This window comes from Antedon mediterranea, chromosome 10 (genome assembly GCF_964355755.1).
Source record: "Antedon mediterranea chromosome 10, ecAntMedi1.1, whole genome shotgun sequence".
In the NCBI taxonomy this organism is placed as follows: Eukaryota; Metazoa; Echinodermata; class Crinoidea; order Comatulida; family Antedonidae; genus Antedon; species Antedon mediterranea.
The window spans coordinates 23028918-23053088 of NC_092679.1; the positions used below are offsets into that span (position 1 = coordinate 23028918).

At 34.0% G+C, this 24171-nt stretch overlaps 2 protein-coding genes and 1 long non-coding RNA gene across 3 annotated transcripts; 2 read left to right on the forward strand and 1 right to left on the reverse strand.

The window, feature by feature from the left end:
- The first annotated feature begins 77 nt into the window (after positions 1-77).
- Positions 78-8154, forward strand: LOC140060487 (uncharacterized). The gene is made up of 3 exons (XR_011847334.1): positions 78-244; positions 6033-6212; positions 6998-8154. It is a non-coding gene; the product is annotated as an uncharacterized lncRNA (long non-coding RNA).
- Positions 612-4749, reverse strand: LOC140060486 (epithelial cell adhesion molecule-like). The gene is made up of 8 exons (XM_072106722.1): positions 4534-4749; positions 3465-3671; positions 3309-3324; positions 2881-2952; positions 2547-2610; positions 2136-2231; positions 1469-1657; positions 612-959 (listed from the first exon to the last, which is right to left on the reverse strand). Exons 1-8 carry the CDS (start codon positions 4643-4645, stop codon positions 849-851), a joined length of 867 nt encoding a protein of 288 aa, XP_071962823.1. The 5' UTR covers positions 4646-4749; the 3' UTR covers positions 612-848.
- Positions 8155-14772: 6618 nt separating the features above from the next.
- LOC140061015 (uncharacterized) lies at positions 14773-16559 on the forward strand. The gene is made up of 5 exons (XM_072107414.1): positions 14773-15094; positions 15250-15349; positions 15481-15767; positions 15935-16072; positions 16181-16559. Exons 1-5 carry the CDS (start codon positions 14942-14944, stop codon positions 16481-16483), a joined length of 981 nt encoding a protein of 326 aa, XP_071963515.1. The 5' UTR covers positions 14773-14941; the 3' UTR covers positions 16484-16559.
- The last annotated feature ends 7612 nt before the right edge of the window (positions 16560-24171 follow it).

Genomic DNA, 24171 nt, shown 5'->3' on the forward strand with positions numbered 1-24171 from the left:
TTTATATTTATGAAAAAAGAGTGATTACTATTTACATTTAGTCATGATAGTGTTCCACTATTTTATTCTGCCTACTAGTTAGTTTTCTGTCACCATTGTGTTGTATTCACTTCAGTAAGCTCATTTGCATTTTGCCAGCCATGTGAATCTTTACTGTAAGAATAAATACTGGCTATAGCTGTGAAAACACTCCTTAGAAGAGACCTGTTTACCTATATTCAAGAAGAACATACTGATAAATTTGGTAAGCGTGTTTTCTTCCTTTATAATTAATGTTGCTGTTATAAGCTTTACTAGAGTGGTGTATTTTGGGTAGGCTAATTTTAATTTTAAACATGCTGTGTAGGCCTACTTTACTATGCGTTCTCCATAGAATTTCGTCAAATTGGTTGAGTGTAATTCTAGTTGGCCCGGGCGCGCCAACCATAGAAACTTGACTATCATCGTTATAAACTTCTTTCGTTGATTATTCTGTTTACAAATTAATGGACCATTACAAAAAAAGACTAAGTTATAGTTAATAGTATTTTATTCAATAGGGCCTATTCCCTATTCATAAAGGTGCTTAGACGTGTCTATATTTTTAATGTTTCAGGAATTATACGCCTATTAACTCGTTTTATGCTGTCATTAACACGAGTATTTCATTTTTTTTAGATAAAATAAATACAGCCTTCAGTATTGTTAAATGTACTGTGCTTGCTGAGTTTTTACTCTTATAAAAAAAAACAATTATAAAAGTGCATGTCGAAGGTCAAATGACCAACAGGTTCTGAGTATAGTGTCATTTCTATGAAAACCAGAATTTAAATGAAGTGCGATTGAGTTGGTAGCATTCCAATGATGAGCTACATGTTCATTGTTGATTTTTCATCAATAGTACTATACATGTTCTCAATATATGTCTGTTCTTGCATTGTTTTTTTATTGTGTTGACATTTCTGTTTCTTCTTGTACACCTGCAAAATTAAATGAAGAGACAGTCAGATAATGTTTTTCTTTTAAATGTAAAATCGTAGAGAAAGGCGAACAATTGCTAAAATTGCTATCTTCTGGTATTTTTTTAAATTTTGTATTTATTAATTTGATTTGTATTATGCTTATTAATAAGTGTTATATAAGTTATATTAGGTCACAGTATTAGGACTTTGACGTCGTTCGGAGTATAGTAGGCCTATTGATTGCATCCATTTTATGCTAAGCAAACATTTTCTTCTGTTATTAGTAATTCAACGTATTTCCTTATTAAAGGCTTCTAGTAGACCTGCCACTTGATGAAGATGTTACCCGAATATTTTTTTTAATAAATATACCGCCCTCTATCCGATGGTTATTTATAGCGCCCTCTATTGTTTTCATGAATTTTACAAGTTGGGCCTATTAGGGAAATCCCCATATTATAGACGTCTCGCAGTAATTCATCACCAAAATTAAGAACTGGTCATTTTGCAATTTAGTGCCAACTTACCAGAACTAATAGAAAGATTATTAAAGCTATTAAGACGCCGATGACAGCGCATACAACTCCGACGGTTCCTGACTGGTTATTCGTTGATATGTTTTGTTGGTCCTGATACAGTGTTCTGAACGTAATGGAATCCCGGTAGGCTACCAACTGTGAACCTTCGAATTCGAACTGGAAATTCCCTTCATTTACCTATAAACAAAACGTTAAATTTAAACATATTTTTTTTTTATGTAATATTTTATCCTCGCTACTCATCGTAATTATTTTTCTTCTGTTATTTTTTGAGAAGAAATGAAAACACATTTTTGAATATGAACATTTATTGGTTCATTACTACGTTTCAAATGCGTTTCAATTCTTGAACGCCGCAGAAATATCTAGTTAAAGCTTGGTTCACACTAGGACGACGTAACGCAAGGACGTAAGCCGCAACGCAAGAGAATTACATTAAGCTTGGTTCACACTAGGACGACGTAACGCAAGGACGTAAGCCGCAACGCAAGCGAATTACATTAAGCTTGGTTCTCACTGTGATGCAACGCAAGGACGTAGATGCAACGCAAACGAGTTGACCAATGACAAGCTACAGTCAATCAATCGCTTGTGATTGGTCAAATCCTTTACGTACGTCGTTGTACTACGTCTCTAGTGGGAACCAAGCACCTACCTGTTCTTCCATAAATACGACAAGATCTGTTACTGATAGAGTTTCAGATTCATCTTCAATTAATTGGAAATCCACTTTGATGCTTCCTCGAGTTATCTATTGTCCAAGATAAAATGTTGCAAAATGTAATATAACCGTATTTTATCTAACCTGAACACTTCTTACGTATGTGCATGTTCTATTTAGATTCAGTTTTGTAAACTATGCACCAACGAGTAACTAATGGTGACAAAATATTTAAAAGAAAAACACCTACATTTCTGGAAATTACTCTTAATGTTAAAAACGAAACATGGTCAATATTAAGCAAACATTTTCCGTCGAATGTTTCTCATCTAGTTATTTCCGTTGTTTTGTTATCTTTTTATGATTTAACGCTTTTGTGACAATACGGTAATTGTTTACACCTACCATGATATTCTTTACATTTCTAGCATCAACCCCATACTCAGAATTCATAAATAAAGCAAATTCTCTGAGAATAAGAAAATATTTATTCGTTCGTTCATTCATTCATATAATAGTGGTAATAATTTTGTAATAAGTAATTCAATAATTCAACTACTGTTTTAACTTTGTAACATTTTGTATACAATTCTATTTTTGTTGTTGACTTTTTACCTACAATAAGTTCAAACTCCTTATGACTTAGGAATGTTTGTTTCTTTATATATACCAGGATATTTTTTTTAATGTAAAAGAAAACCTATTCCGAAAGAAATCTGAAAACAAATACCACACTCACCTTTGAAACAACTGTGTTTTGTTGACAACAATTGAGTAATCATTTTCAAATTTTAAAGCCACGTCAATTCCCCTAGATTAATCAAAGAAGTTTAAAGATTAGGTAGGTGATTTGTTAGTCCATCGCTGCTTTCAATCATTTTTTTTACGGATTCTAAAATACTGAGTTGATGAGTTGTGCATGAATAAAAAAGATTCATATTTTATGCCCTTAATTAGACACTGGAGAAAATAATACAGGTCTAAGCGTTCATGGGAATGATAATCTCAACCGAATTCAGAATTTCGTTCAGTTTTCTGTCATCGGCTCAAATTGACTTAGCCCAGAGATGGATTAATGTCTCGACCTTCCGATGTCCAAATATGGCCAAATAGTAAAATAATTGTCTACCTGTCACATACACATAAGTATCAGATAATGATACTTACTTTACCCGCATGTTTTCTGAAAAGTAAAAAGAATAAATTTATTGTAAATGGTGATGTAACACGTATTTATTATTAATAACAGAAAACAAAAGTAATTATAATCATTGTACTGTATATTTTATATGATATCGAAATATATCGGTTGTTGTTACTCACGGCATTGTGGTTTTCTATCAATCGTTCCAACATCACCTTCGATTCTAATTCCTAATTCATCAACACACCAACATTCGTTTAACAGATAATCGCACTGAACTGCCGAGTATCTGCCGTCTTCGTCGCAGTCTGGAACGGCAACGTCTTCAACTCCAGACATTTTTCGATATTCTCCTCGTTGTCTTTCAAACATACATCGACTTGGAACTGCGTATAAAGAAAGTTAGAATATTTTTTGCCATCTTGTAAGGAAAGAAGCATAACAGAGGGAGATTTTGGCAGGGAGAATTAATGGGAAAAGACAGAGGTAGGCTGCGAATAACAACATATAAGAATGGACTGGACATGAATGAGTTATCAGAAATGCGTGAGGATGGATCAACAGAGGAAAGAATGCAAATTCATGAAAGTCAATCTGCTTCTAGCGGAGGGCATCAGCAGGTAACAAGTACTGTAATGGGACTAAAGTTGCTAAATTACAAGACCTCTTCCATTTGCAATCCATTTGTATATATAATCTGAGTCAAATGGCCGAGCGGTTAAGGCAGGGGCGCCGTTTACCGTACCTAAAAAGCCAACAACATCGGCAAGGGTTCGAGGCCGACTCGCTCCTAGTTCTCGTGGTGGAACAAGTCTTCTCGGATAAGGACTATAAACCGTAGGTTCAGTGTACACAGTTATAACCTGTGTGCACTTTAAAGAACCCAGTTCATTATTCGAAAAGAGTAGGGGGTTAGCCCGGTGAACTGGTTCACAAAATAGCCCCTGTATCAGGGGGGATTACCACCTATCTGATAGGACAGTGATTAATTCACTATTGGTAATCCTTGGCCACATTACCTAAAGACATAAAATAAAAATTTAAAAAAAATTAAAAAATAATCATAGTTTGCACATTGTGTAAAAGTAAAGAAAACTTGCAAAGGTTTTCACCAAACCACAACATCGAGGCGTCGGAATTCGCTCCCTAATACCGCTTTCACACGTCACCAAAAGCAAGACTCCGGAGACACTCCGGAGTTGACGCCCCGGTATTTTGATGTGAAAGAGCATTGGTGAAACTAGTTACCTTGATTGCAATCAACATCTTCTCCATCATTATTGTTAACAAACTTCACTTTACACTGGCCGCAGATGTCGATAACACAATGTGCGTATTGGTTCCAACGACAGTACTCCATAGCACATAAGTCTTGGGTGCATATTTGAGCTGGTCGGTCTGGTGGGCATACTATCGACACCTCGTCGACTGCTGCTTCTTCTGGTTCTGTGAGAGTAATATTATTTTGTTTAAAACCAGTGAATTGTAGCCAGATGCACTTTTAGTTCTATTGTTGTTCTTCTTCAATAAGTATCGGATTTCTATATAAGAACTTCTAAATAATAATTGCGTGCTGTAACTATAACAAGATGCACATCCTAAAGTGCACTATATAAACATAGCATAGTGCGTACACATTACTTTTCTGCGCGTACTTGACTGCGGCAATTATTTGTAGATTGTAGATTTCTAGATACTGTGATCCTGTAGTTTCACCGTCATTATCCAGTCACATTGTGTTTCGTACAAACCTTAGTGATGTTTGACAGCACTAATGTTGACATTACACTATTATTATGCAAATTAACTTATAAATCGATTGTGATTTAGGCCTGTATAAGTCTGTATATTCATGTCTTGTAGTGTGGCCAACCTTTAATACTTATTACATAGTGTAAACTAAAGAGCAACAATACTAACATGAATGAAAATATATGCATCTGAAGAAAATTGTTAAAAAAGAACAATCATTTAATCTCAAGAAATAATACTTTATTGCGTTATTGTAGAATGAATAATATTAATAAAATGAAATATATAGGAGGCAATACAGTATTAACTGTTAAAAGAATACTCGCGAAAATTAAAATGTCAGCTTGGTAAAATCAGTCAAGCTGTTAATAATAATATTAATAGATGAGTAAGAGTAGTTGTTGTCCAATAGCATAAACGAGCAGTTTATCAACAAGTGTCATGGAGCATGCGTGCTCCTACCTCGTTTACCAACCCTATGACTACCGGTTTCACCTTGGCAAACGATGTTCTCAGATGGCTTCGTACACGTTCTCCATATTGGCCTGCACCTATCACATGGATCCATCACACAGAAGACGTCGTCTTCATCAGAGTGGCAAACCTCACCAGAACAACGGTCCACTGAGCAAACGTCCGGGGTACTTCCGTCATCGCATAACGTGTCTGTTATTACTAAGCAAAATTGAAAATTATGATATTAATCAAACTAAAGGAGGAAAAGTTTGTATTACTTGACTTCTTTTCGTATCGTCTACTGGCCATGTACTCTATTTAGAACAAGATATTGTAGGCCCAAAAATTCATCTAAATTTTTAGTAATGTAACATGGTTGTAAATAATCTTGGTTACACGATGTTATTTTTCTCGTGTAAAATATATATATACGATAATCTTTAGTTATAGTTATTTTAGTAAATAGTGGATCATTTAGGGTTACTAGAGTATTCGTGTTATTAGAAAGAAAAAAACATAATTTGTCCTACTTGTTTCAGCATTGATTTCACCATCTTGGTAACATCTAAGCTCAGAAGTATCCATTCCAATCACCAACGTATTCACCAACATGCTTCCGTCTTCATCAACACACCAACACCAATCAACATCTGTACGACATTGCTTCCACTCAAATTGTCCGTCAGTAGTACAAAGAGGAACATGCGGAAGCAGTAATGGTATGTGGCTATCTGAAAGTTTAAACAGATTGCTTTATGCTCTATCTTTGCATGTTTACATGTGTAAATGTGTATCTCTATTGGGATCCATCTTACGATTCCTACAGCATGGTCAATTTTTCGTCAATTCCTTTTGAATTTACATGAGATATAGTATAAAGAACTTCAAGACAGTATCACATATTTACTCACTGTTCTCTTTTGTTGCTCTTCTCCGTCTTCCATCGGATCCTGGAACCCCTGGTGTTCCCGGTTGCCCTGGTTTGCCTGGTTGCCCAGGACTCCCAGGAATGCCATCACTTCCTGGTTGTCTCGTTCCATAAGGTCTCTCGGGTCCAGTAGGCCCTGGTGGTACATAACTACCATCACCACCACCACCACCACCACCACCACCACCACCACCATGTCCGCCATTCCCGCCGTTACCACCATGACCACCATTTCCGCCGTTTCCGCCATTTCCGCCGTTGCCACCACTACCGCCATTTCCACCGTTGCCACCATTACCGCCACGTCCGCCGTCTTCATTACCTTCTGTAGGAGTAATATCCTCATCTACAGTTCATAAATAATTTTTAAATAAATTCTTTTATCTATGTTTTTCATGTAATTATGAACATGAAAATCATTCATATACAATTCAATTCAATTTAGGCCTGCTTTCAATAAAATACTGCTTTCTCTAATTTTCATTCCTGTAGCTGAGTTCGCTTTGATTTACCTTTTTTTGCTTATATTTATTTATTAATTTTTCTAATTTTATGATGATTTTTTCCCATTTTTAGATTACCTGAATCTGTTTCTATGGGCTGATCAAATCCTAGCTCTTTTAAAAGATCTCGGAGATCATATGTAGGCCCTTCGTGATCTGTTGTGGTCAGTGTTGGCAGATTTACTTGTCCGTCTGTTGAAACCAGTGACAGTAGGGCTTGAAACTCTTGCACACTTAAGCCCTGTCCACCAGGACCACCAATTACGTTTATAAAGTCATAATTCGGATCTACAGTGAACGCTCGTTTGCGTGCGAAAGACAGGAGTGCTTTGAACATGGTTATGACGTCATCGTTTGGTTTTATGTTTTCTTGTTTTTCTTCCACCGTTTTACAAATACTGGCTAGTCGATGATTTAGTTGGCTTTTTGAAGAAATGGCAAAACTTGGATGTAAAGAGTTCAGACTGGTTTGTCTCTGGACCTCACATATTGATAAACCTTAAAAGAAAATGGTACACCAGAGTTAGACGTTTCTATTGTATTTAGACATTTTAGAATTATTGAAAAAGCAATACCGTTATAGAATTGTTTTAAATTAAACAAAATTAGTAGAAAGACAACATAAACTTTTAGTTAGGTTATCTGCATACTTTGCAGGTGCGGCTACAGCGAACGAATTCCAGTAAACATGTTGCTCTTTTCGAATAACGGCAGCAAGTTATGTTTGTGTATTATTGTAAAATCGTATATTCAACTGGATATGATTATGTTACCGTAGCGAGTAAGGTTTGATATATGAAACACGCTTACTGGGTTCAGCTAGGTGCTTTCTCACTAAAAATCACCACCAGACATGATAAGTAACTTACCTTTTGAACAATCTACTTGTCTATTGAGTCGATCATAGAATGCGTACGAACAACTTCCACATGAGTCCATTCTACAGACGGCAGTGTGGTCTCCCAGACAGACTTTGGAATCGCAAAGATCCCGGGGACAATCGAGATACGGAGTATTGTCGCGACACACTGCAATAGCAGCAAAGTGAATATTAGATGCAATAATATAAATATGATCATGAATGTTTCATACTAGGTTTTTCTCAAGTCATAAGAACATTTTGAACACTTAAGAAAGACATATGTGGTTAACAATTTTGAATATAAATCAACTACTCTTGTCTGTACTTTTATGGGATATGTATTACGCATTTGCCTATGTATTACCATCACGAACATTAAAACACAAGTAAGCCAACTCACCATTCCTTGTGTTCTCGTCATTATCATCTAAAAATATAAACAAAAAACCAATATGTTTTTCCCAGAAACGCCAAAAAAATATAATAACATAATATCCCTTCTGTTTAAGTGATTCTCTGTTTAGGTGACCATCATCATTATTCCACACAAACTGTTTGATTTTGTCTACAGGACTGTCTCATGACATCTAAATTTAAAGACACTAAACAAATATCTTACCATTTCTGGATGGTGGCAGGCCTCCATCTATAGAAAAAAGAAAAATTAAGTACATAATTATCCATATCCATATCCATAAAATATTATTTGATTTATGTCCACAACAGTATTAATTAAAACATTTATAAAACAAACAGTCCTACTGTAATATCTTGAACAGTCTGGATTTCCCAGCACAATGCTGCCATGGATTTTCCTTCCTCTTCCGTCTACGCACCAGCACAGACCAGCTTCTCGCCAACATTGGGTTGTCAACCAGTCACCATTATGTGAACAACTAATATTTTAAAAAATATTACGTTAATTACTTAATACCAACTAGTAGTGAGATTTTATAGGGCGCCATAAGCATCAATTTAGTTTACGCCCATTTCAACTAACACACATACACTTTGCTGCTTATTGCACCTCATAAGTACTATGTTTCAACAACAATAAATGTTTTCTCTTTACCGAGGATAAAAAGACTGGAACAGACTGTACGGATACGGTATATATTGCCAAGACGTACAAACAGTTTGTCCATCTGGAGTAAAGAAAATTGTGTAACATTAGTTTAATACGAACAAATAATGTGTCGGACGGCACACCCCGTAGTTAAAATAAAATTTCAAAAGCTGTATAAAGGTCCTGGTTGTTTCAGTGACGATTAAAAAAAAGTGATTATTGGCCATAAACTTTATTTTTAATTGCGAGTACGTCCCAAGCTTACATCCTAAAGCATACCTTTCTGTGGCTGTACACATTGAGTTCCACATCCGTTGCTACAGCACTGTAAGCCAGGCCGACAGTCGGTATCATCTCTGCATAACTGTACGCATGCGCCTATTATTCCAGAAGATGGTGGGCAGGTAAAACTTGGAACTAGAAAGTTTGATATGATTAATTTCAAATAAACAGAATGTTCAGACCATTTTAGAAAAACAAATTACTAATAAGAAATCGGGTATTAATTTAATATGTGCATATAAATTACAACAATTTATTATAATAATAATAATAATAATAAATAATATATTTATACAGGATAAAACAATCAGATAACAGTGTATCTGTTTTACATTGTGGTCCTGTCTTAATCAAAATATACAAAAGAGAAACTTAATTAAATATAATACATGTCAGTTTTTTATGAAAAGAAATGAGATTTGTATCTAGCCTTAAAGGACGTAATTGTTGGTGCCGATTTAATATTAATTGGTAAATTGTTCCATATTTTTGCGCCTGCAACTTTAAAGGACGAATTCATTTTACTAAGGGTGTATTTAGGTATTGTTACATTCAAATTTTCTACTCCACGTGTTAAGTGGGTGTGAATATCGCGAATCAATTCAATTTCATTTACTAATCTAATTGGTGCAAGGCCGTAAACACATTTATACATTAGACATGCTAGGGAGAAATCTCGTTTCTCTTCAAGAGTTTGCCACGATAAGTTCTGGATGATGTTGTCACCCCTTACATTAATATAATCGAAGTTGTTAGTTACAATTCGAGCAGCTCTTTTTTGATGTCGCTTTAAAATATTTTTGTTTAACTCTGTCGTATTTCCCCAGACTGTTATAGCATAATCACTACAAGGCTGAATTGTACTTATATATAGAGTTTCAAGTAACGGTTTACTTAAACTACTAGCCATTTTACCTAGCATTGTTATTTTATATCCAATATTTTTACTAATACATTGAGTATTTTGTTTCCAAGTTAACATTTCATCAATTACGACTCCCAGATACCTTATACTATCAACTTGTTCTAATTTACTGGTTCCAATTTGTATATTTAAATCATTACTGTCAGCTGTATGATTGTTTCTTAGTAACATAACCTTTGTTTTTTCAGTATTTATAGAGAGGTGGTTGTCATCATACCATTTACCAATGTTATCAATAATTATTTGTAATGAATCATTTACTATCTTAGCAGTATCACCTGAGGTGTAAACCACAACATCATCAGCAAAAACGCTGCAAGTTCCATTTACTATAGACTGCGAAATATCATTTATGAAAATGAGAAACAAGATGGGTCCCAGGACACTTCCTTGTGGAACACCAATATTGATTTCTTTAAGTGTAGATTTGTTATTGTTACAGTATACAAACTGTTTTCTGTTTTTTAAGTAATTACTAAACCAGTAAACAACATTTTTATGGAAACCATATTTGTAAAGCTTAAATAACAAAATTGAGTGATCTATCGTGTCAAAGCACTTGGATATATCTAAGAAACAAGCGCCGACGACCTCTGAGTCATTAAAACTTTCTAACCAATCATCAACTACTCTGTGCAAGCATGTTACAGTAGAATGGTTTTTCAAAAAGGCAAATTGATCAATGTTAATCAAATCAAACAAACTAAGAAAAGAAATGATTTGTTCCTGAACCACTCTCTCTATAATCTTTGCGATATGAGCAACGACAGATATTGGTCTGTAGTTGCTCATACTGTCTTTACTACCCTTTCCTTTATATATAGGAGTTGTCCTTGCTACTTTCCAATCAGCTGGGACAAGACCAGACATGAGAGAGAGATTCACAATATGACACAATGGATAAGCAATGTACGGAGCTGCTAACCTTAACAATTTACTATCAAAATCAAGAACATCTAATTTTTTTTCTGGCAAATTATAAAGCTTCCTTTTAATGGTATTTACATCAACATTTATAAAATTAAAGGAATATTCACTAGGTGGATTATTCCAACTTGGCAGCGTATCGTCAAATGGCTGCGCCATCTTAACTCCTATGTTGGTAAAGTATTCATTAAAATGTTCGCAATCAATAGTTTTACTAATGTTAGATTTCGTTTTACCAGTTAGTTTATTTAGCTCGTTCCACATTTTTTTTGGATTATTTTTATATTTTATATTTACATTATTAAAATAGTTATACTTTGCTTTCTTAATGTTAGTGTTAACCAGATTTCTAAGTCTTCTATACTCAGTTTTTAATCCTGGATTATTAACATTTACTTTGCTTTTAGTATAATCTCTTTTGTACATTAACTTTATAATTTCAGGAGTTATCCAGGGAGAGAATCTATTTTTTATTCTTGAATTTTTTATAGGCCCATGCTTATTACTTAAATTTAGAAAGCAATTTTTAAACGTACCCCATGCATTGTCAACGTTATTAATATTGTGAATATTTTGTAATTTCTGAGAATGGGAAATATCATGCAAGAATGCCCCTTCATCAAAGTTCTTATAATCTCTATAATATATTGTTTTATGTTTAGCTTCTTTTTCCTTAAATTTTAAACAGCTGTAAACCATAAAATGGTCGCTTAAAGCTATTTTAGCAACACCACTTAAATAGTGCTGATCTGGAATTGTTGTTAGTATCAAATCAATACAACTTGATGAGTGTGACGTAACTCTTGTTTTATCATGAATCAACTGGGTCATAACAAACATGTTTTCGATCATATTGATAGGATTTTTCGAGAGGTTCTCATTTAAGACATAATCAATATTAAAATCGCCGAGTAGTACAATTTCAGTGTTTTCCATACTAACTTTTTCAAGTAAATCAATAATTAAGTTAAAATATTCATAATTTGCATTTGGAGGGCGGTATAAACAGCATATTAAAATATTTTGACTTTTTTGTCCTAATAGCTCCAGCCATACAGCCTCCAGATCATTTACATATAAATCAGATCTTTCTTTATAAGATATGGTATTCTTAATATAGATGCTAACACCACCACCTTTTTTTCCAGAACGATCTTTACGGATCATATTGTATCCATCTATATCTACAAACCCATCACTGATGCCCTCATGTAGCCATGTTTCAGATACACATAAAACATCAATTTTTGCTTTTAGTGCTATTATACGAAACTCATCAATCTTATTTATAATACTTCTGGCATTAAGATGAGCTAATTTCAAACCCTTACAATTTGATAATTTATCAATCAGATTTTTAAGCCCAATAACTGTTTCTACAGAACTTCGATATGTGTCCGGATTGGCCGCAATTGTAGCATCTTCTATTGTTTCCTTGTCTGTATCCTTGTCTGTATCCTCTTCCGTTTCCTCTTTCGTTTCCTCTTCCGATTCCATTTTGCCTACGAAAGAATGTATCGCATTCTGTCCAGTTCTCAAGTTGGAGATTGCTCAAGAGTCGTTTTACTCCAGTTTCAGACAAGTGAAGTCCATCCGAAGATAAAAGAGTGCTCTCAAAAGTGTTGTCTCTATATTTGAAATTGTCGTCATTATTAACGAAGATTACGTTACTATCTTCCGTTACCGTCTTCATTATGTTATTAACTGTTTCAAGCTTCATAGGGTCATGATTTCTGTCCAAACGTGGTGGTATACTGGCTATCTTCACTTTATTTGCCTTTTCCTTGGCAACTTTTATGACATCGGTAAGGAGCTCAGTTATTTCATCGATGGACTTGTCCGATGCTATGTCGTTCGTTCCACACACTATATTTATTTCTTCGACTGCTTCTTTGGTTGTTAGGCACTCTTTTATTTTTTGTAGATCAGCTCCACTTATGGATTTAATTTCCATAAAATCACTTGTAGTGACGATATTCTTAATAAGAGAATCGCCAATTAATAGTTTACCGACATTTTGTTTCTGTTCTTCAGCATTCAGATCATTTTCAGTATTTTCATATTTTAAGTCTTTCACTATTTGGGTTAAGTGGTCAATCTTTTTTTCTAACTCAATTATTTTTTGCACTTGGTTTTCATTTACTTTAGCCATAGATTCAACGATCTCCAAAATTCGTGTGACTTCAGTTGGCATAGATCTACAGTTATAACATGGCCATACTCCTGTTACTTCATCATCGCTTAATTTTAAACATTTTGTATGAAACCAGTGTCCACATATACAACACCTTATAGAGTCGCCTTGCGGTTTCCCTTTTAGTGGGCAGCCTGAGGTGCAGATTTTATCTGGTTGGTCAGGCTTCTTTATTTTCCCGGTACTAGGCATAGCAGATTTGTTTACAGTTTCAGCAGGTCTTACGTAACCAATCGATTTGTAAGAACAAAAGAGAGAGGATAGAACAATAGAAATCCGAAAGGTGATCGGGTAGCGTATCGTTCCCCTTTGTTGAGAAGGTAAAATACCTAATATACCGGGCCTAGCGAAAGGCCTAGTCACCCGGGATAGATAAGAATCACCTAAAAAGCCAATGAAGTGTCCAAAAACTGACCTCTCTTGTATAAATCTGACACTGTATTCGATTTCCGTTATGTACTGTCAAAATTGATCACGATGTATAACATATCTTATGTTTTATATCTTCTTTTTCTTTAGAGTGATTGCATACAACCATAACCTTGTTCGTTTCTTTTTTATTTGTTGTAAGCAAATTTCTATAATATCTCAAACACTTTGGGCATAGTCATTTAATTTTCTCAACGTTCAATCTACAATTAATAATTGTTAATAAGTAGAATAAATTTTGAAACAATGATAAGACACAACGTATACAATTAGCGCCCCTTAAGCGCTATTTAAATCATAAACGTTTGTTCCCCCTTTTCATCCATTGGCACTGTTTACTGTTCTTACCTGTTGTATTGCATTCGGTAACGTTCCCGTTGCTATCGTAGAATTCTGGCGAACAGCCCTTGCAGTAGTCTACACTACACTGTACGTCTGAACGGCTGCTGCAATGGTTGTGAAGACATGGGTTAAAAGGACACGTGTGTGGTTTCTGACCATCTGGACACACCCTGGTCAGAAGCGATTCGGAATCTACGCACTGTGGTATGGCTGGACATGGTGGGGATTCACATACAATTCTTACCGGCACACATTCATGTCCAGTCGGACACATAGACTGGACCACCTAAAACATACAGAAACATGACATGTAATAATAATAGGAATATGTTGTCTTTTTTCGGGTTCTGCTGTCGTTTATTGAATGAATGTAAAAAGTTCCCTCGTCTATATTATTGTATGATAGTGAATTAGTTTGAATTATTCCTAGGGGCACTGACCTCACATGGATCCATACACTGGCATAGCTTACAGCCACTGTAATCTCTTGCATATCCGTACTTACACTCAAGGTTGCACCGAAACGTCCTGCATAATGGCTTCAACCATCCTTCAAAATAAAAACTTTTTTCGTTAAGTTTTAAATATTTATCTCTTTAGACCTTCATTTTAAGTTTCAGTTATATGGCAATGTCGGTTTCCATGTATGGAACGCCACAATCCATTGTGAACCGCAAAGCCTAGATATTTAAGTTCATTTGTCATAGGTCGAGTTGAGAGAAGCCGCCCAAAAAACTTAGTTCCTAATTTTACTCCGCGTGGTGTGCGGATTTTGTCGTGTACTTTATAATAGATCGTTGCATGCGCGTCGCGTAATTTCCACGTGTGCCGCTGTCGTGGTATTTCGAGCGCGTACTGTTGTTGCGTAACAACGAGTTGCCACAGTATCTTGCCAACAATAAACATTGTGTCTTTTGCTTTTGCTGAGACAAGTACCTTTACAGATATCTCGGTCATTATTTTAACGTATCTACGAAATTACTAGCCATTATGGGGTTATGTTTGTCTAAAATTAAAGTTGAACCTGGCGCGGAAGATGGTCCAACCCATTTGTCAAGAAAGCAAGTCAAAGAAGGCAGAAAGTTTAACAGATTTGTTAGATTTTGGCGGCAAAGATCAAGCAAAGTCGGTCCCATGCCAGATGTGGGTTGTTTTTTCATAAATGTGCATTTACATACTACTATATTAATGTTAGGCCTGTACAATAATTTCAAATTAAAGTCTTTATGTAGGCATACAGTGTCTAAGACTAGAAGGTCTCAAATATTCATTGTTCTTTTCCAATTGATTCTCTACAGAGTGATTCGGAAACCAACCTATCTGATCATGCATCCTTGATGAGCCATGACGAAAGAGTGAACGAAGAACTATTAAGATTAAAGAATGGGAACTCAACTGGTAAGGTATACAAAATAAAGATAATGATGGATAGTGAGAAACTTAATACGTTGATGATAAAATAATTTATATCAAACAATGGCTAAACAAAATAATTGAAACAATCAAATTACTATTTGTTCAAACTGTAGCAAACATTGTTCCAACTCGTCGGCTTCCACCTATTGGTAACCAAAGTATGCCGACTCTTAGAGACAAGAGCACCTTCCAGATCTTAGAGGAGTTAAGAATGTCTGGTGTCATCGTTAACCCTAGACCTGGACAAAATGGATGCTCATTTGACATTGTGGATAGAGCCACACCTGTATTAGAGATGCCACGGTCATTGTCCAGACTCGAACGACAAACAGACGATGAGAGCAATGGAAAAGAAACTAAGCTTACACGGAAGCTAACAGCAGCCGAAGAAAGACGTAAAGTAAGAATATATTTGCAGCATTATTTATCATAAAACATACTCTTCATTATCATTGTCTTCACCTAATCTGTATCATCGACAGGGCATTATGGATCATCACCAACATTTTAATTAATAACTAATAACTATTCCATGTTTTAAAGACAAATTGTTACTTTTAATTTTAGGAATTCCTTCTTAAAAGAAAGCAATCACTTAATGCACGAAAGTCCAAAGAAGCATTCCAACGACAAATTTCCGAAAAACGTGAGTTTCAGGAAATGCAAAGACAAGCGAAACAAATCGCAGCCGAAGAGAGAAGACAGGTATGCAAATTCGGTTTCATAAATTTACCAAACGTTTCCTTATTCTTTTAATTATGTAATACAATTTCTATATAAGTTTAATCAATTTGTGTGTAATTTTTATTAAAGAACCAACTTCTTCAAAAGACAAAGAAAGTGAATATTGAGGATGTCAGAAAAAGATTTGATCGCATTGACAATCAAATAAGAGAAAATGCACAGAAAGTACTAAAGAAAAAAGATGAAGCTTGTAGACTAGTGATGATGAAGAAAGAGCACAGGCAGATAATTACTTGTATGGCCACAAACCAGCATCAGAGGGCTGTCAGGTACAGGAAACATGATAGACTGGAACAACATAAGGTGGATTTGGAAGTTGAAGTGGAAAAAGACAACACTTACTTCGCATCGGAAGAACATTATGATCTTTAAATTTACCATTTGAAATTTACACAGCTTACACTCATCAGACAATGTTTTACTCAATACGATGTTATATATATTTTTTCTTGTGAGGAATAAATCATAGAGATTTTCTTTTTTATATCCTGTGTGTTATTGTCTTTTTATTTCTATTGATAGGTTTTAAAACAAGGTGAAAATTGTAGTGTTTGTGAAATATCTAGGCCTGTCAAACAATATTTAAAGTTGAAAATCATTGAAACAACATATTCAATGGCCAAGTAAATCAATTATTTTTCTATTCATTGTAAAAAAAAGCTATTTGACGACAATGATTAGGTTAACTTTGATTTTACCTGGTGTCCCTAGTTTGGAAATTTGAACAAGCTTGTATTATAATCATATTTCAAAATGTTTAAATTGTTTATCTTCTGCCATATTGTATTGTCATGCGTGTTTGATTTGTATATTTATGCTGTTTGTTGTGATTGTCTTTGCTGTTTTAAAGAACCCCATTGGAATTTTCTTTTCGTGACTTTATGGGCTATCCTTGGTTTCTAATATAATGTATTTGCTTGTAAATTGTTTGTATTCATATTGTCTTGTAATCTTATGTTGAAACCGAACAAAATCAAATCAATAATCAGGTCCAAGAATGATGATGAAATGGAATGATGACGTAATATAAAGTAATCTTACTCTGGCATTGGTAGCTACTGGTATAATACGACCAAATGTTCGGGATCATCAATGTTCCGTCTTCGTCAAAACACCATATGTCGTCCTTGTCGTCATCACGGTACCGTAACTCGAGGAAATTCCCGTCCTGGTCACAATATGGCACGTAGAATCCTGACGTCACGTGAAGTTGATCTTCATACGCAAACTCAACACTACTGATAAGATGACGTATGATTCTGCATGATTTTAGGTCGGGGACTGGAAGAAAAGTGTACAAAAATAATAGTGTCTGTAACAGTCATTAGAATACACCTTATAACTCGCGAAAGATTTCTATACGTACAGTAAGAGTAAGACTTTTCAGTACAGTACATTTTCACGTAAACGTAGATGGAAACAATTGTATAAAATATCTTACAGTAATACTGAAAGTGTAAAAGCGTACTAAATAATTAATATCTTAATTTACTTTTTAAATATGAATCTCATTTATCGGTGAGAAAAAATCCTTACATCAAAAACATGTCATGGATGAGCTTAGACTGCCCAAGGATCCAATAATAAGTAGGTCACTTCAAATACAGGTCAACAAAAGTATTATATTTTTCATTGACCACCGAATAAAGTCAACGACCTACTTTTGTACTTGTTTGTTTTATTGTAAGAAGATTGAAAAATAACTATAAGTTTCAAAATTAAACACTAGTCCGGATCACCTAATTATATTATATATTAGCAATATTATTATTATTTTCTCACCAAGGCAATGACACATGTATGTTGAATATTATTACGTCACTGAATATAAGCTAATACAAATCCTGAGCAATATTATTACAATTGATATGCTTATTGCTGTGTAGTAATTATTTCCTTTTTAGCTTGTAGATTTCCTCATCGACAAGTTAAGTGGAAAGCTTTTTTGTATTATAACACTTTAATCAACACTTTACTGCTTTCCTTATTGTTCAGTACAACTATTGTTTACTAATATCTTATAAATTCAATAATTATTATCTATAATCTCGTATAGGATATTATAAATCCAAACAACAATTGAATCAATAATTGTATAGGCTTATTTAAACTTATTTAGTTTTTATGTGAATTTGGTAAAATGCCAAGTAACTAATTATTGCTTGCACGAATAACATCCAAAACATTGCAGTTGTTTTTTTATGTAGTTTATAGCAACAGACCATTTGTATTTAAATTAACGGATATATTGCAAATATGTATAATAATAATATAAAGCTCGAGTTATCCGTATTTATTTATTTATTTTATGTCTTTAGGCAATGTGGCCAAGGATTACCAATAGTGAATTAATCACTGTCCTATCAGATAGGTGGTATTCCCCCTGATACAGGGGCTATTGTGTGAACCAGTTCACCGGGGTAACCCCCTACTCTTTTTCGAATAATGAACTGGGTTTCTTTAAAGTACACACAGGTTATAACTGTGTACACTGGACCTACGGTTTATAGTCCTTATCCGAGAAGACTTGTTCCACCACCAGAACTAGGAGCGAGTCGGCCTCGAACCCTTCAACAAGCTAAAAGATGAAATAGCGCGCCTCTGTCGTCAAAAAGTATTTTGTCGCGTTGCAATTCGCCAAGTATTTCTCTTAGTTTTTGAGAGCCGCTCGATTTACATTTTCCAATAATAAGCGAAATTAGTATGACCAATACGGCAGATAATTGAAAGTGGTATAACTAGTAAGACTAGGCCCTAAATTACGGGATAAAACTCAATCTGGGTTTCCAGTCAAAACGGCAGACCTAGAATACCTAAAAATTGTTTTGACTTAAGCATCTAATAATTATCATTTCTCACCGTCTACGTATGGTGCTGTACAACTTCTTCCACACCCGTTAAAACAACACTTAAACTCTTCTTTGCAGTCGTTATCAAATGAACAATCCAATTCACAACTGGCTTCACTTGCATTTTTTGGTAAAGGGCACTCTAAATGTTCACCTGCAAAAAGTAAATTGCATAAAACTAATCTATTTTCATTTATTCGTAGCCTATAATTCATTATTCTTATGACACTGAAAATAAGAATACGCTTGCTTTGTATATCATAGAAAATGGAAATACGGTATTTTGAATGATGTCCCAAACTCCACCCCCTTTTTAGATCCACATTGATGTAATGGGTTTAACTGGATACATTGTACCATTCTCATAAACATGCTAAATAGCATAATATCTTTATATTTTTTCTTTGTATTTAAGTAGTAGGTTATAACCGTAATGTTTTAAATTATTTAAAATCTTTGCTATCTGAACTTTTTAATGTTGCATATAAGTGGTCCGTAAAACCAAACTTTTTTAAAAGTAGGTGTGTCAATATTAATGTCAACAGTATAACTGAAAGAATGCGTTACCGGAAAGTTTTCATAAATCGTTATGTTGCCATTAGATTCCCAATTATAGCTATTAATCAATCAAGGTACAGTAACTTAACATTTTTACTAATTCAAACCAATTGATAATCTTTGTAAATTATAATAACATCCGGGGTCTTAAACTGACGTAATAAGTCACAGAAGGCCGAACAATGTATTTCTATGATAATGTGTTGATGGTACTTTAAATACACTTGACCAAGTTTTGTTTGTTCAAGTTTCTAGATCTATATTGTATTTCTTGGCTCATTACCTGAGTATACTTCTATCCTACTATATCATTTGGTAGGTAAAATATTAATTTTTAATTTTGTTAATTGCTTAACCAACAATTTCAACCTTTTGTGTTATTCTTTTCTGTTTAACATCAACAGATATAATTAAACTTAAGCGTGGTTCCTACTAGAGACGGAACGGAAAGGCAACGCAAGCGAGTTGACCAATAACAAGCGACAGTTCGAATAATTGCTTAATTGTGATTGGTCAAATCTTACGTCTCTGGATGGAACTATGCATAAACATTATTACATACCGAATATGCCAACGTAAAACAGGAACAGAATAAATATTGACCTCATCGTCATTACTGCTGGAAAAACAATGTTGTGTACGATTACAAAAGTTGTATTCTGCTCATAGTTTGGTTTAAAGCAAAAACTGTTTTAAAAACAAATTTATTTTACTGTAAAGAGATTGGTATAAAATGCAATCGTCTCCCTTTGTGTGAAGCTGTAGAGTCGATTGTTAAATCATCATCATTTAAAGACAGGTTACAACTTTTAATCTATTTACAAGTTGTTCTTATTAATATGCAGAAACGTTTTGGTATTAGATTAGAGTGAAGAAAACATAGTTTTATTTCTAAAAGTTACCTTTATTTTAATCTAAACCGAGTCATCGACACTTAGGCCTACAGACTGGTAGAAACTTAGATACAAATTATAATTAAATGAAGTAAAATAAAATATGAAATATAACGTCGTTCGGTGTTCTTACCTTTTCCAGATCCGCAGAAATGAAGATAATAAAGACAGACTGACTGAATGAATAAGTTGCTTGATTGAAGATTAATGCAAGATGATGAATCATAATAGCTTATTATTATTCCGGGTAAAGGCTTAACATTGGCACAGAATAACGTTCGTCCAGGTAAGACCTGTTATAAGTACGATGTTTACCACAATGCTGTCTGAAGGACTCTTAAGTTAAGAACGGTATTATAACAGATTTGTCAGCTGCGATTCGTGTCACATGAGGAAAATAATGTTTACTGTATTTTTCATGTTTAGAATGCATTATTAAAGTGTGGCAGATCCATCCCCTTTCCACATCATCTTGGGAAAATTTAATAGTTGCATTTGAGTACCATTAACTTAATGTAGGTACATCCGACACTGTGCTGTCGGCTTATCGTGGTATTATCAAAAACAGCATAAATTAAGTTTAGGCTCATTACTCAAGAAAAAAAAGATGGAGATTGTATAATTAATATAAATAATATATAGTTCAGATTATATAGGCCTAAGGTGGCCTTGAGATGTTAACATTGATCTGGATGGATTTTTTAAATAGATTCAGACTATTTATAAAATCGACCAAGAATTCATTTTAAATTTAACTAAACCCAAAATGATTGCTATTATACAAAAATAATACTCAGTTTTGCCAAAAGATATAGGTAATATAGAGAATTACTTTATTACAGGTACTGTACTGAAAAATACATTTACACATAGGATATTTTTCTTCACAATACACAAGTACAATATACATAAACAAATCAGGGAGTTGTAATTACAGCTACACCCTAAACATTATTATAGAGATAGGCCGCGCCTCCTACGTTTAGTGTTATTAATTAGATTTGGTCCAAGTAAATCATCAATCGTAGTTAGATGTTATATATTACAAAGATAACCGATAGCTACATCAATTCACTACTGCATTCTATATACAAAAATAATACTAAGTAGATATGTTGCTTATCTGTGACGTAATTTGTACCAAATGATGTGTATTAAGACAATCGCACTTTCTCAAATGTTAATATTTGTGTCACTTGTGTACATTACGTCAGAGATCTGTACTTCCCCATCCGAAAATCTATAACCATGGAGTAAAGAATAAGAATAAAGAATATTCTTTACTCCATGCTATAACAATATCATTACAGAATATACAATAATATTTAGGTCACTTGAATACATTGAATATTAATTACCGAGACACACAATACACGACACATGCTGCCTTCATGTTTATCTATGTTTTTATGCAAAAATATGCAACTAATGAAAAATTGCATTGATGAAAGACGCATTATAATACAAAATTCATAATGGAAAACATTGGATGTACTGTAGGTGCATTTAATTTATTTGCGTTTGTGCGCATGCTTGTGATGCGGCCAAAATATACAGCCAATCAGAGATTAGGATTTTTTATTTACATTATATTATACTAATTTGGTTGTGCTCCCAAAATTTGTCACTACTCAATGTCATCATAATATCTAGGTCTATTTCTATTTAAAGGCAAACATTTTTTTAAATGGTGGTTTCATTTTACCAATGGTTGCCTCTACCGACAATATCAATTTAGATAATACATTATAAATGCTATCCAAGCCTAGAGCAAACCACATATTCATTTTAAAGCAGCCACAAACACTACTTTTCAAAAGCCTTTTAAAAACCCATCTTTTTATTCTTTAATTTCAATCTGTTTTTCTCCCATCATCATTTCCAAGTGTTTTTTGGGACAATCCGTTGATGTTAAAAGCGCTATATAAAGTGTACAACATAAACACTCCATTTCAGCGTAGGCTATACTCTGTACAGTTGTTATGAACACTGTTTTTAATTATGTATTTAATTCATTGTTTAATGTTCTCAGATGCCTGGCTTAGGTTTAGGCTTGTCGCCACCACCACCACCACTTCCCTGATCACTGCTCTTCTTTCCAGGAAAGAAATATGAATGTGTTTTAACCTTCTTGGCTTCTGGGAGGCCGGAACCACTTGAATTTGAATTTCCCATTTCAATTTCTTCTTAAAATTCTAAATATAAAAGAAATAAATGTCATTCTCACTCATGAGGACGATCAAAGCATATTGATCAAAACGTCAAGGAACTCAACAGTCCTTTTTAGAACTAATATAGTGGTGTATGTGGTGTACCGCAAACTTTAAATCAACATTTGATTTCGCCAATACAAATAAATGTCACATGAGTGTGAAAACCAATCACGTGACAACTATTAATAATATGACACATTGATGTTTCTAATACTGAATTTATTGTTATTCGTGAAATTACACTCTTCCCTGATTAAAACATTAATTAGGCTAAATATACAATAACAACATACAGTCGTAATTACGAAATCGTAGTATGCACATATTGTTTATGACGTGAGGCCCATGGATAATTATAGGCTTAATGATGAATTTAAGGGTAGAAAGTCCAGATTTACCATAATGTATAATCCTGGTATGACTACATTGCGAATAAAATAAATAGGGTATGTCCATACAATAAGCAAAAACAACAATATCTTAACCAACATAATTACAGTAGGCTATTTAGGATTGTTGTTGAAACAATCAAGGTACTTTGATACTTAGTATCAAACCGGAGTATATGCCGGTAGTTATATTTTACTAGGCCTACCTATACCGTACTAACCGACAGTAAAAAGAGATACGTTCTCAAATAGAGTATCATTAAGTCCGTACCAAAATGAAAGCTTGCCAATAGAAGATACTTACCTGAGCTAACAATATACCATGGAAATTAGGAAAAAACAGCCTTCAATAAGTCTACTATACAAAGGCTAGCTAGCTAGGACTAAACTTGCCTATTAAAACAAGCAGCACAGTTAGATTGTTTTGTCTTTTGAGTGCTCTGGAGGCTTACGTACGACAATCATATCTATATGTACACACCTCATAAGCTTTTATCATTATCTATTGCAATACCATACGTCACCACACACTATATAATATTATCATAATTGTATATTTGGATTCCGTCTTGTAAAAAAAGAAGAAAACTCTAAATTCTAACTGGCCATATTTTTGTATCGGAAGATCAGAATTTTCCTAAACATTATAGATAGCCTATTATTACGCTTGACTAATTATGATCATCATTGAGTGGCATAAAAAAAAACATAATTATATCCTGCATGAATTATGCAAAATTATGATTAATGTAGAGGGCGGTTTAGAAACATCTATTTAACTTACTAACAAAAGAGGATTGGAATTACTGCAAAATAAATGTCGGATTCGGTCGAAAATGCTAGTACATTTTTTAAATATTGTTTTTTTTTTTGTAGCCAATTATTATTCAATCATGCGCAAACGGACTAGCAGATGCATTTAAGATTCGGTCATAAATACAAAATTTTGGCTGGATTTATCTCTAGATTTATCGGAATTAGGCCTATTCCTAGTATGTTAGCAGTGGAAAATTATACTTATTAAATGACTAATGACAATGAGTAATATTATAGTGTAATCAAAGATAGTGTGTAATACTGTAGGCCACCTAGAGCTTCAATACTCTTACAGTAGAGAAAATAAGTGTTGAAGTGCACAAACAATCAAAACATATATTG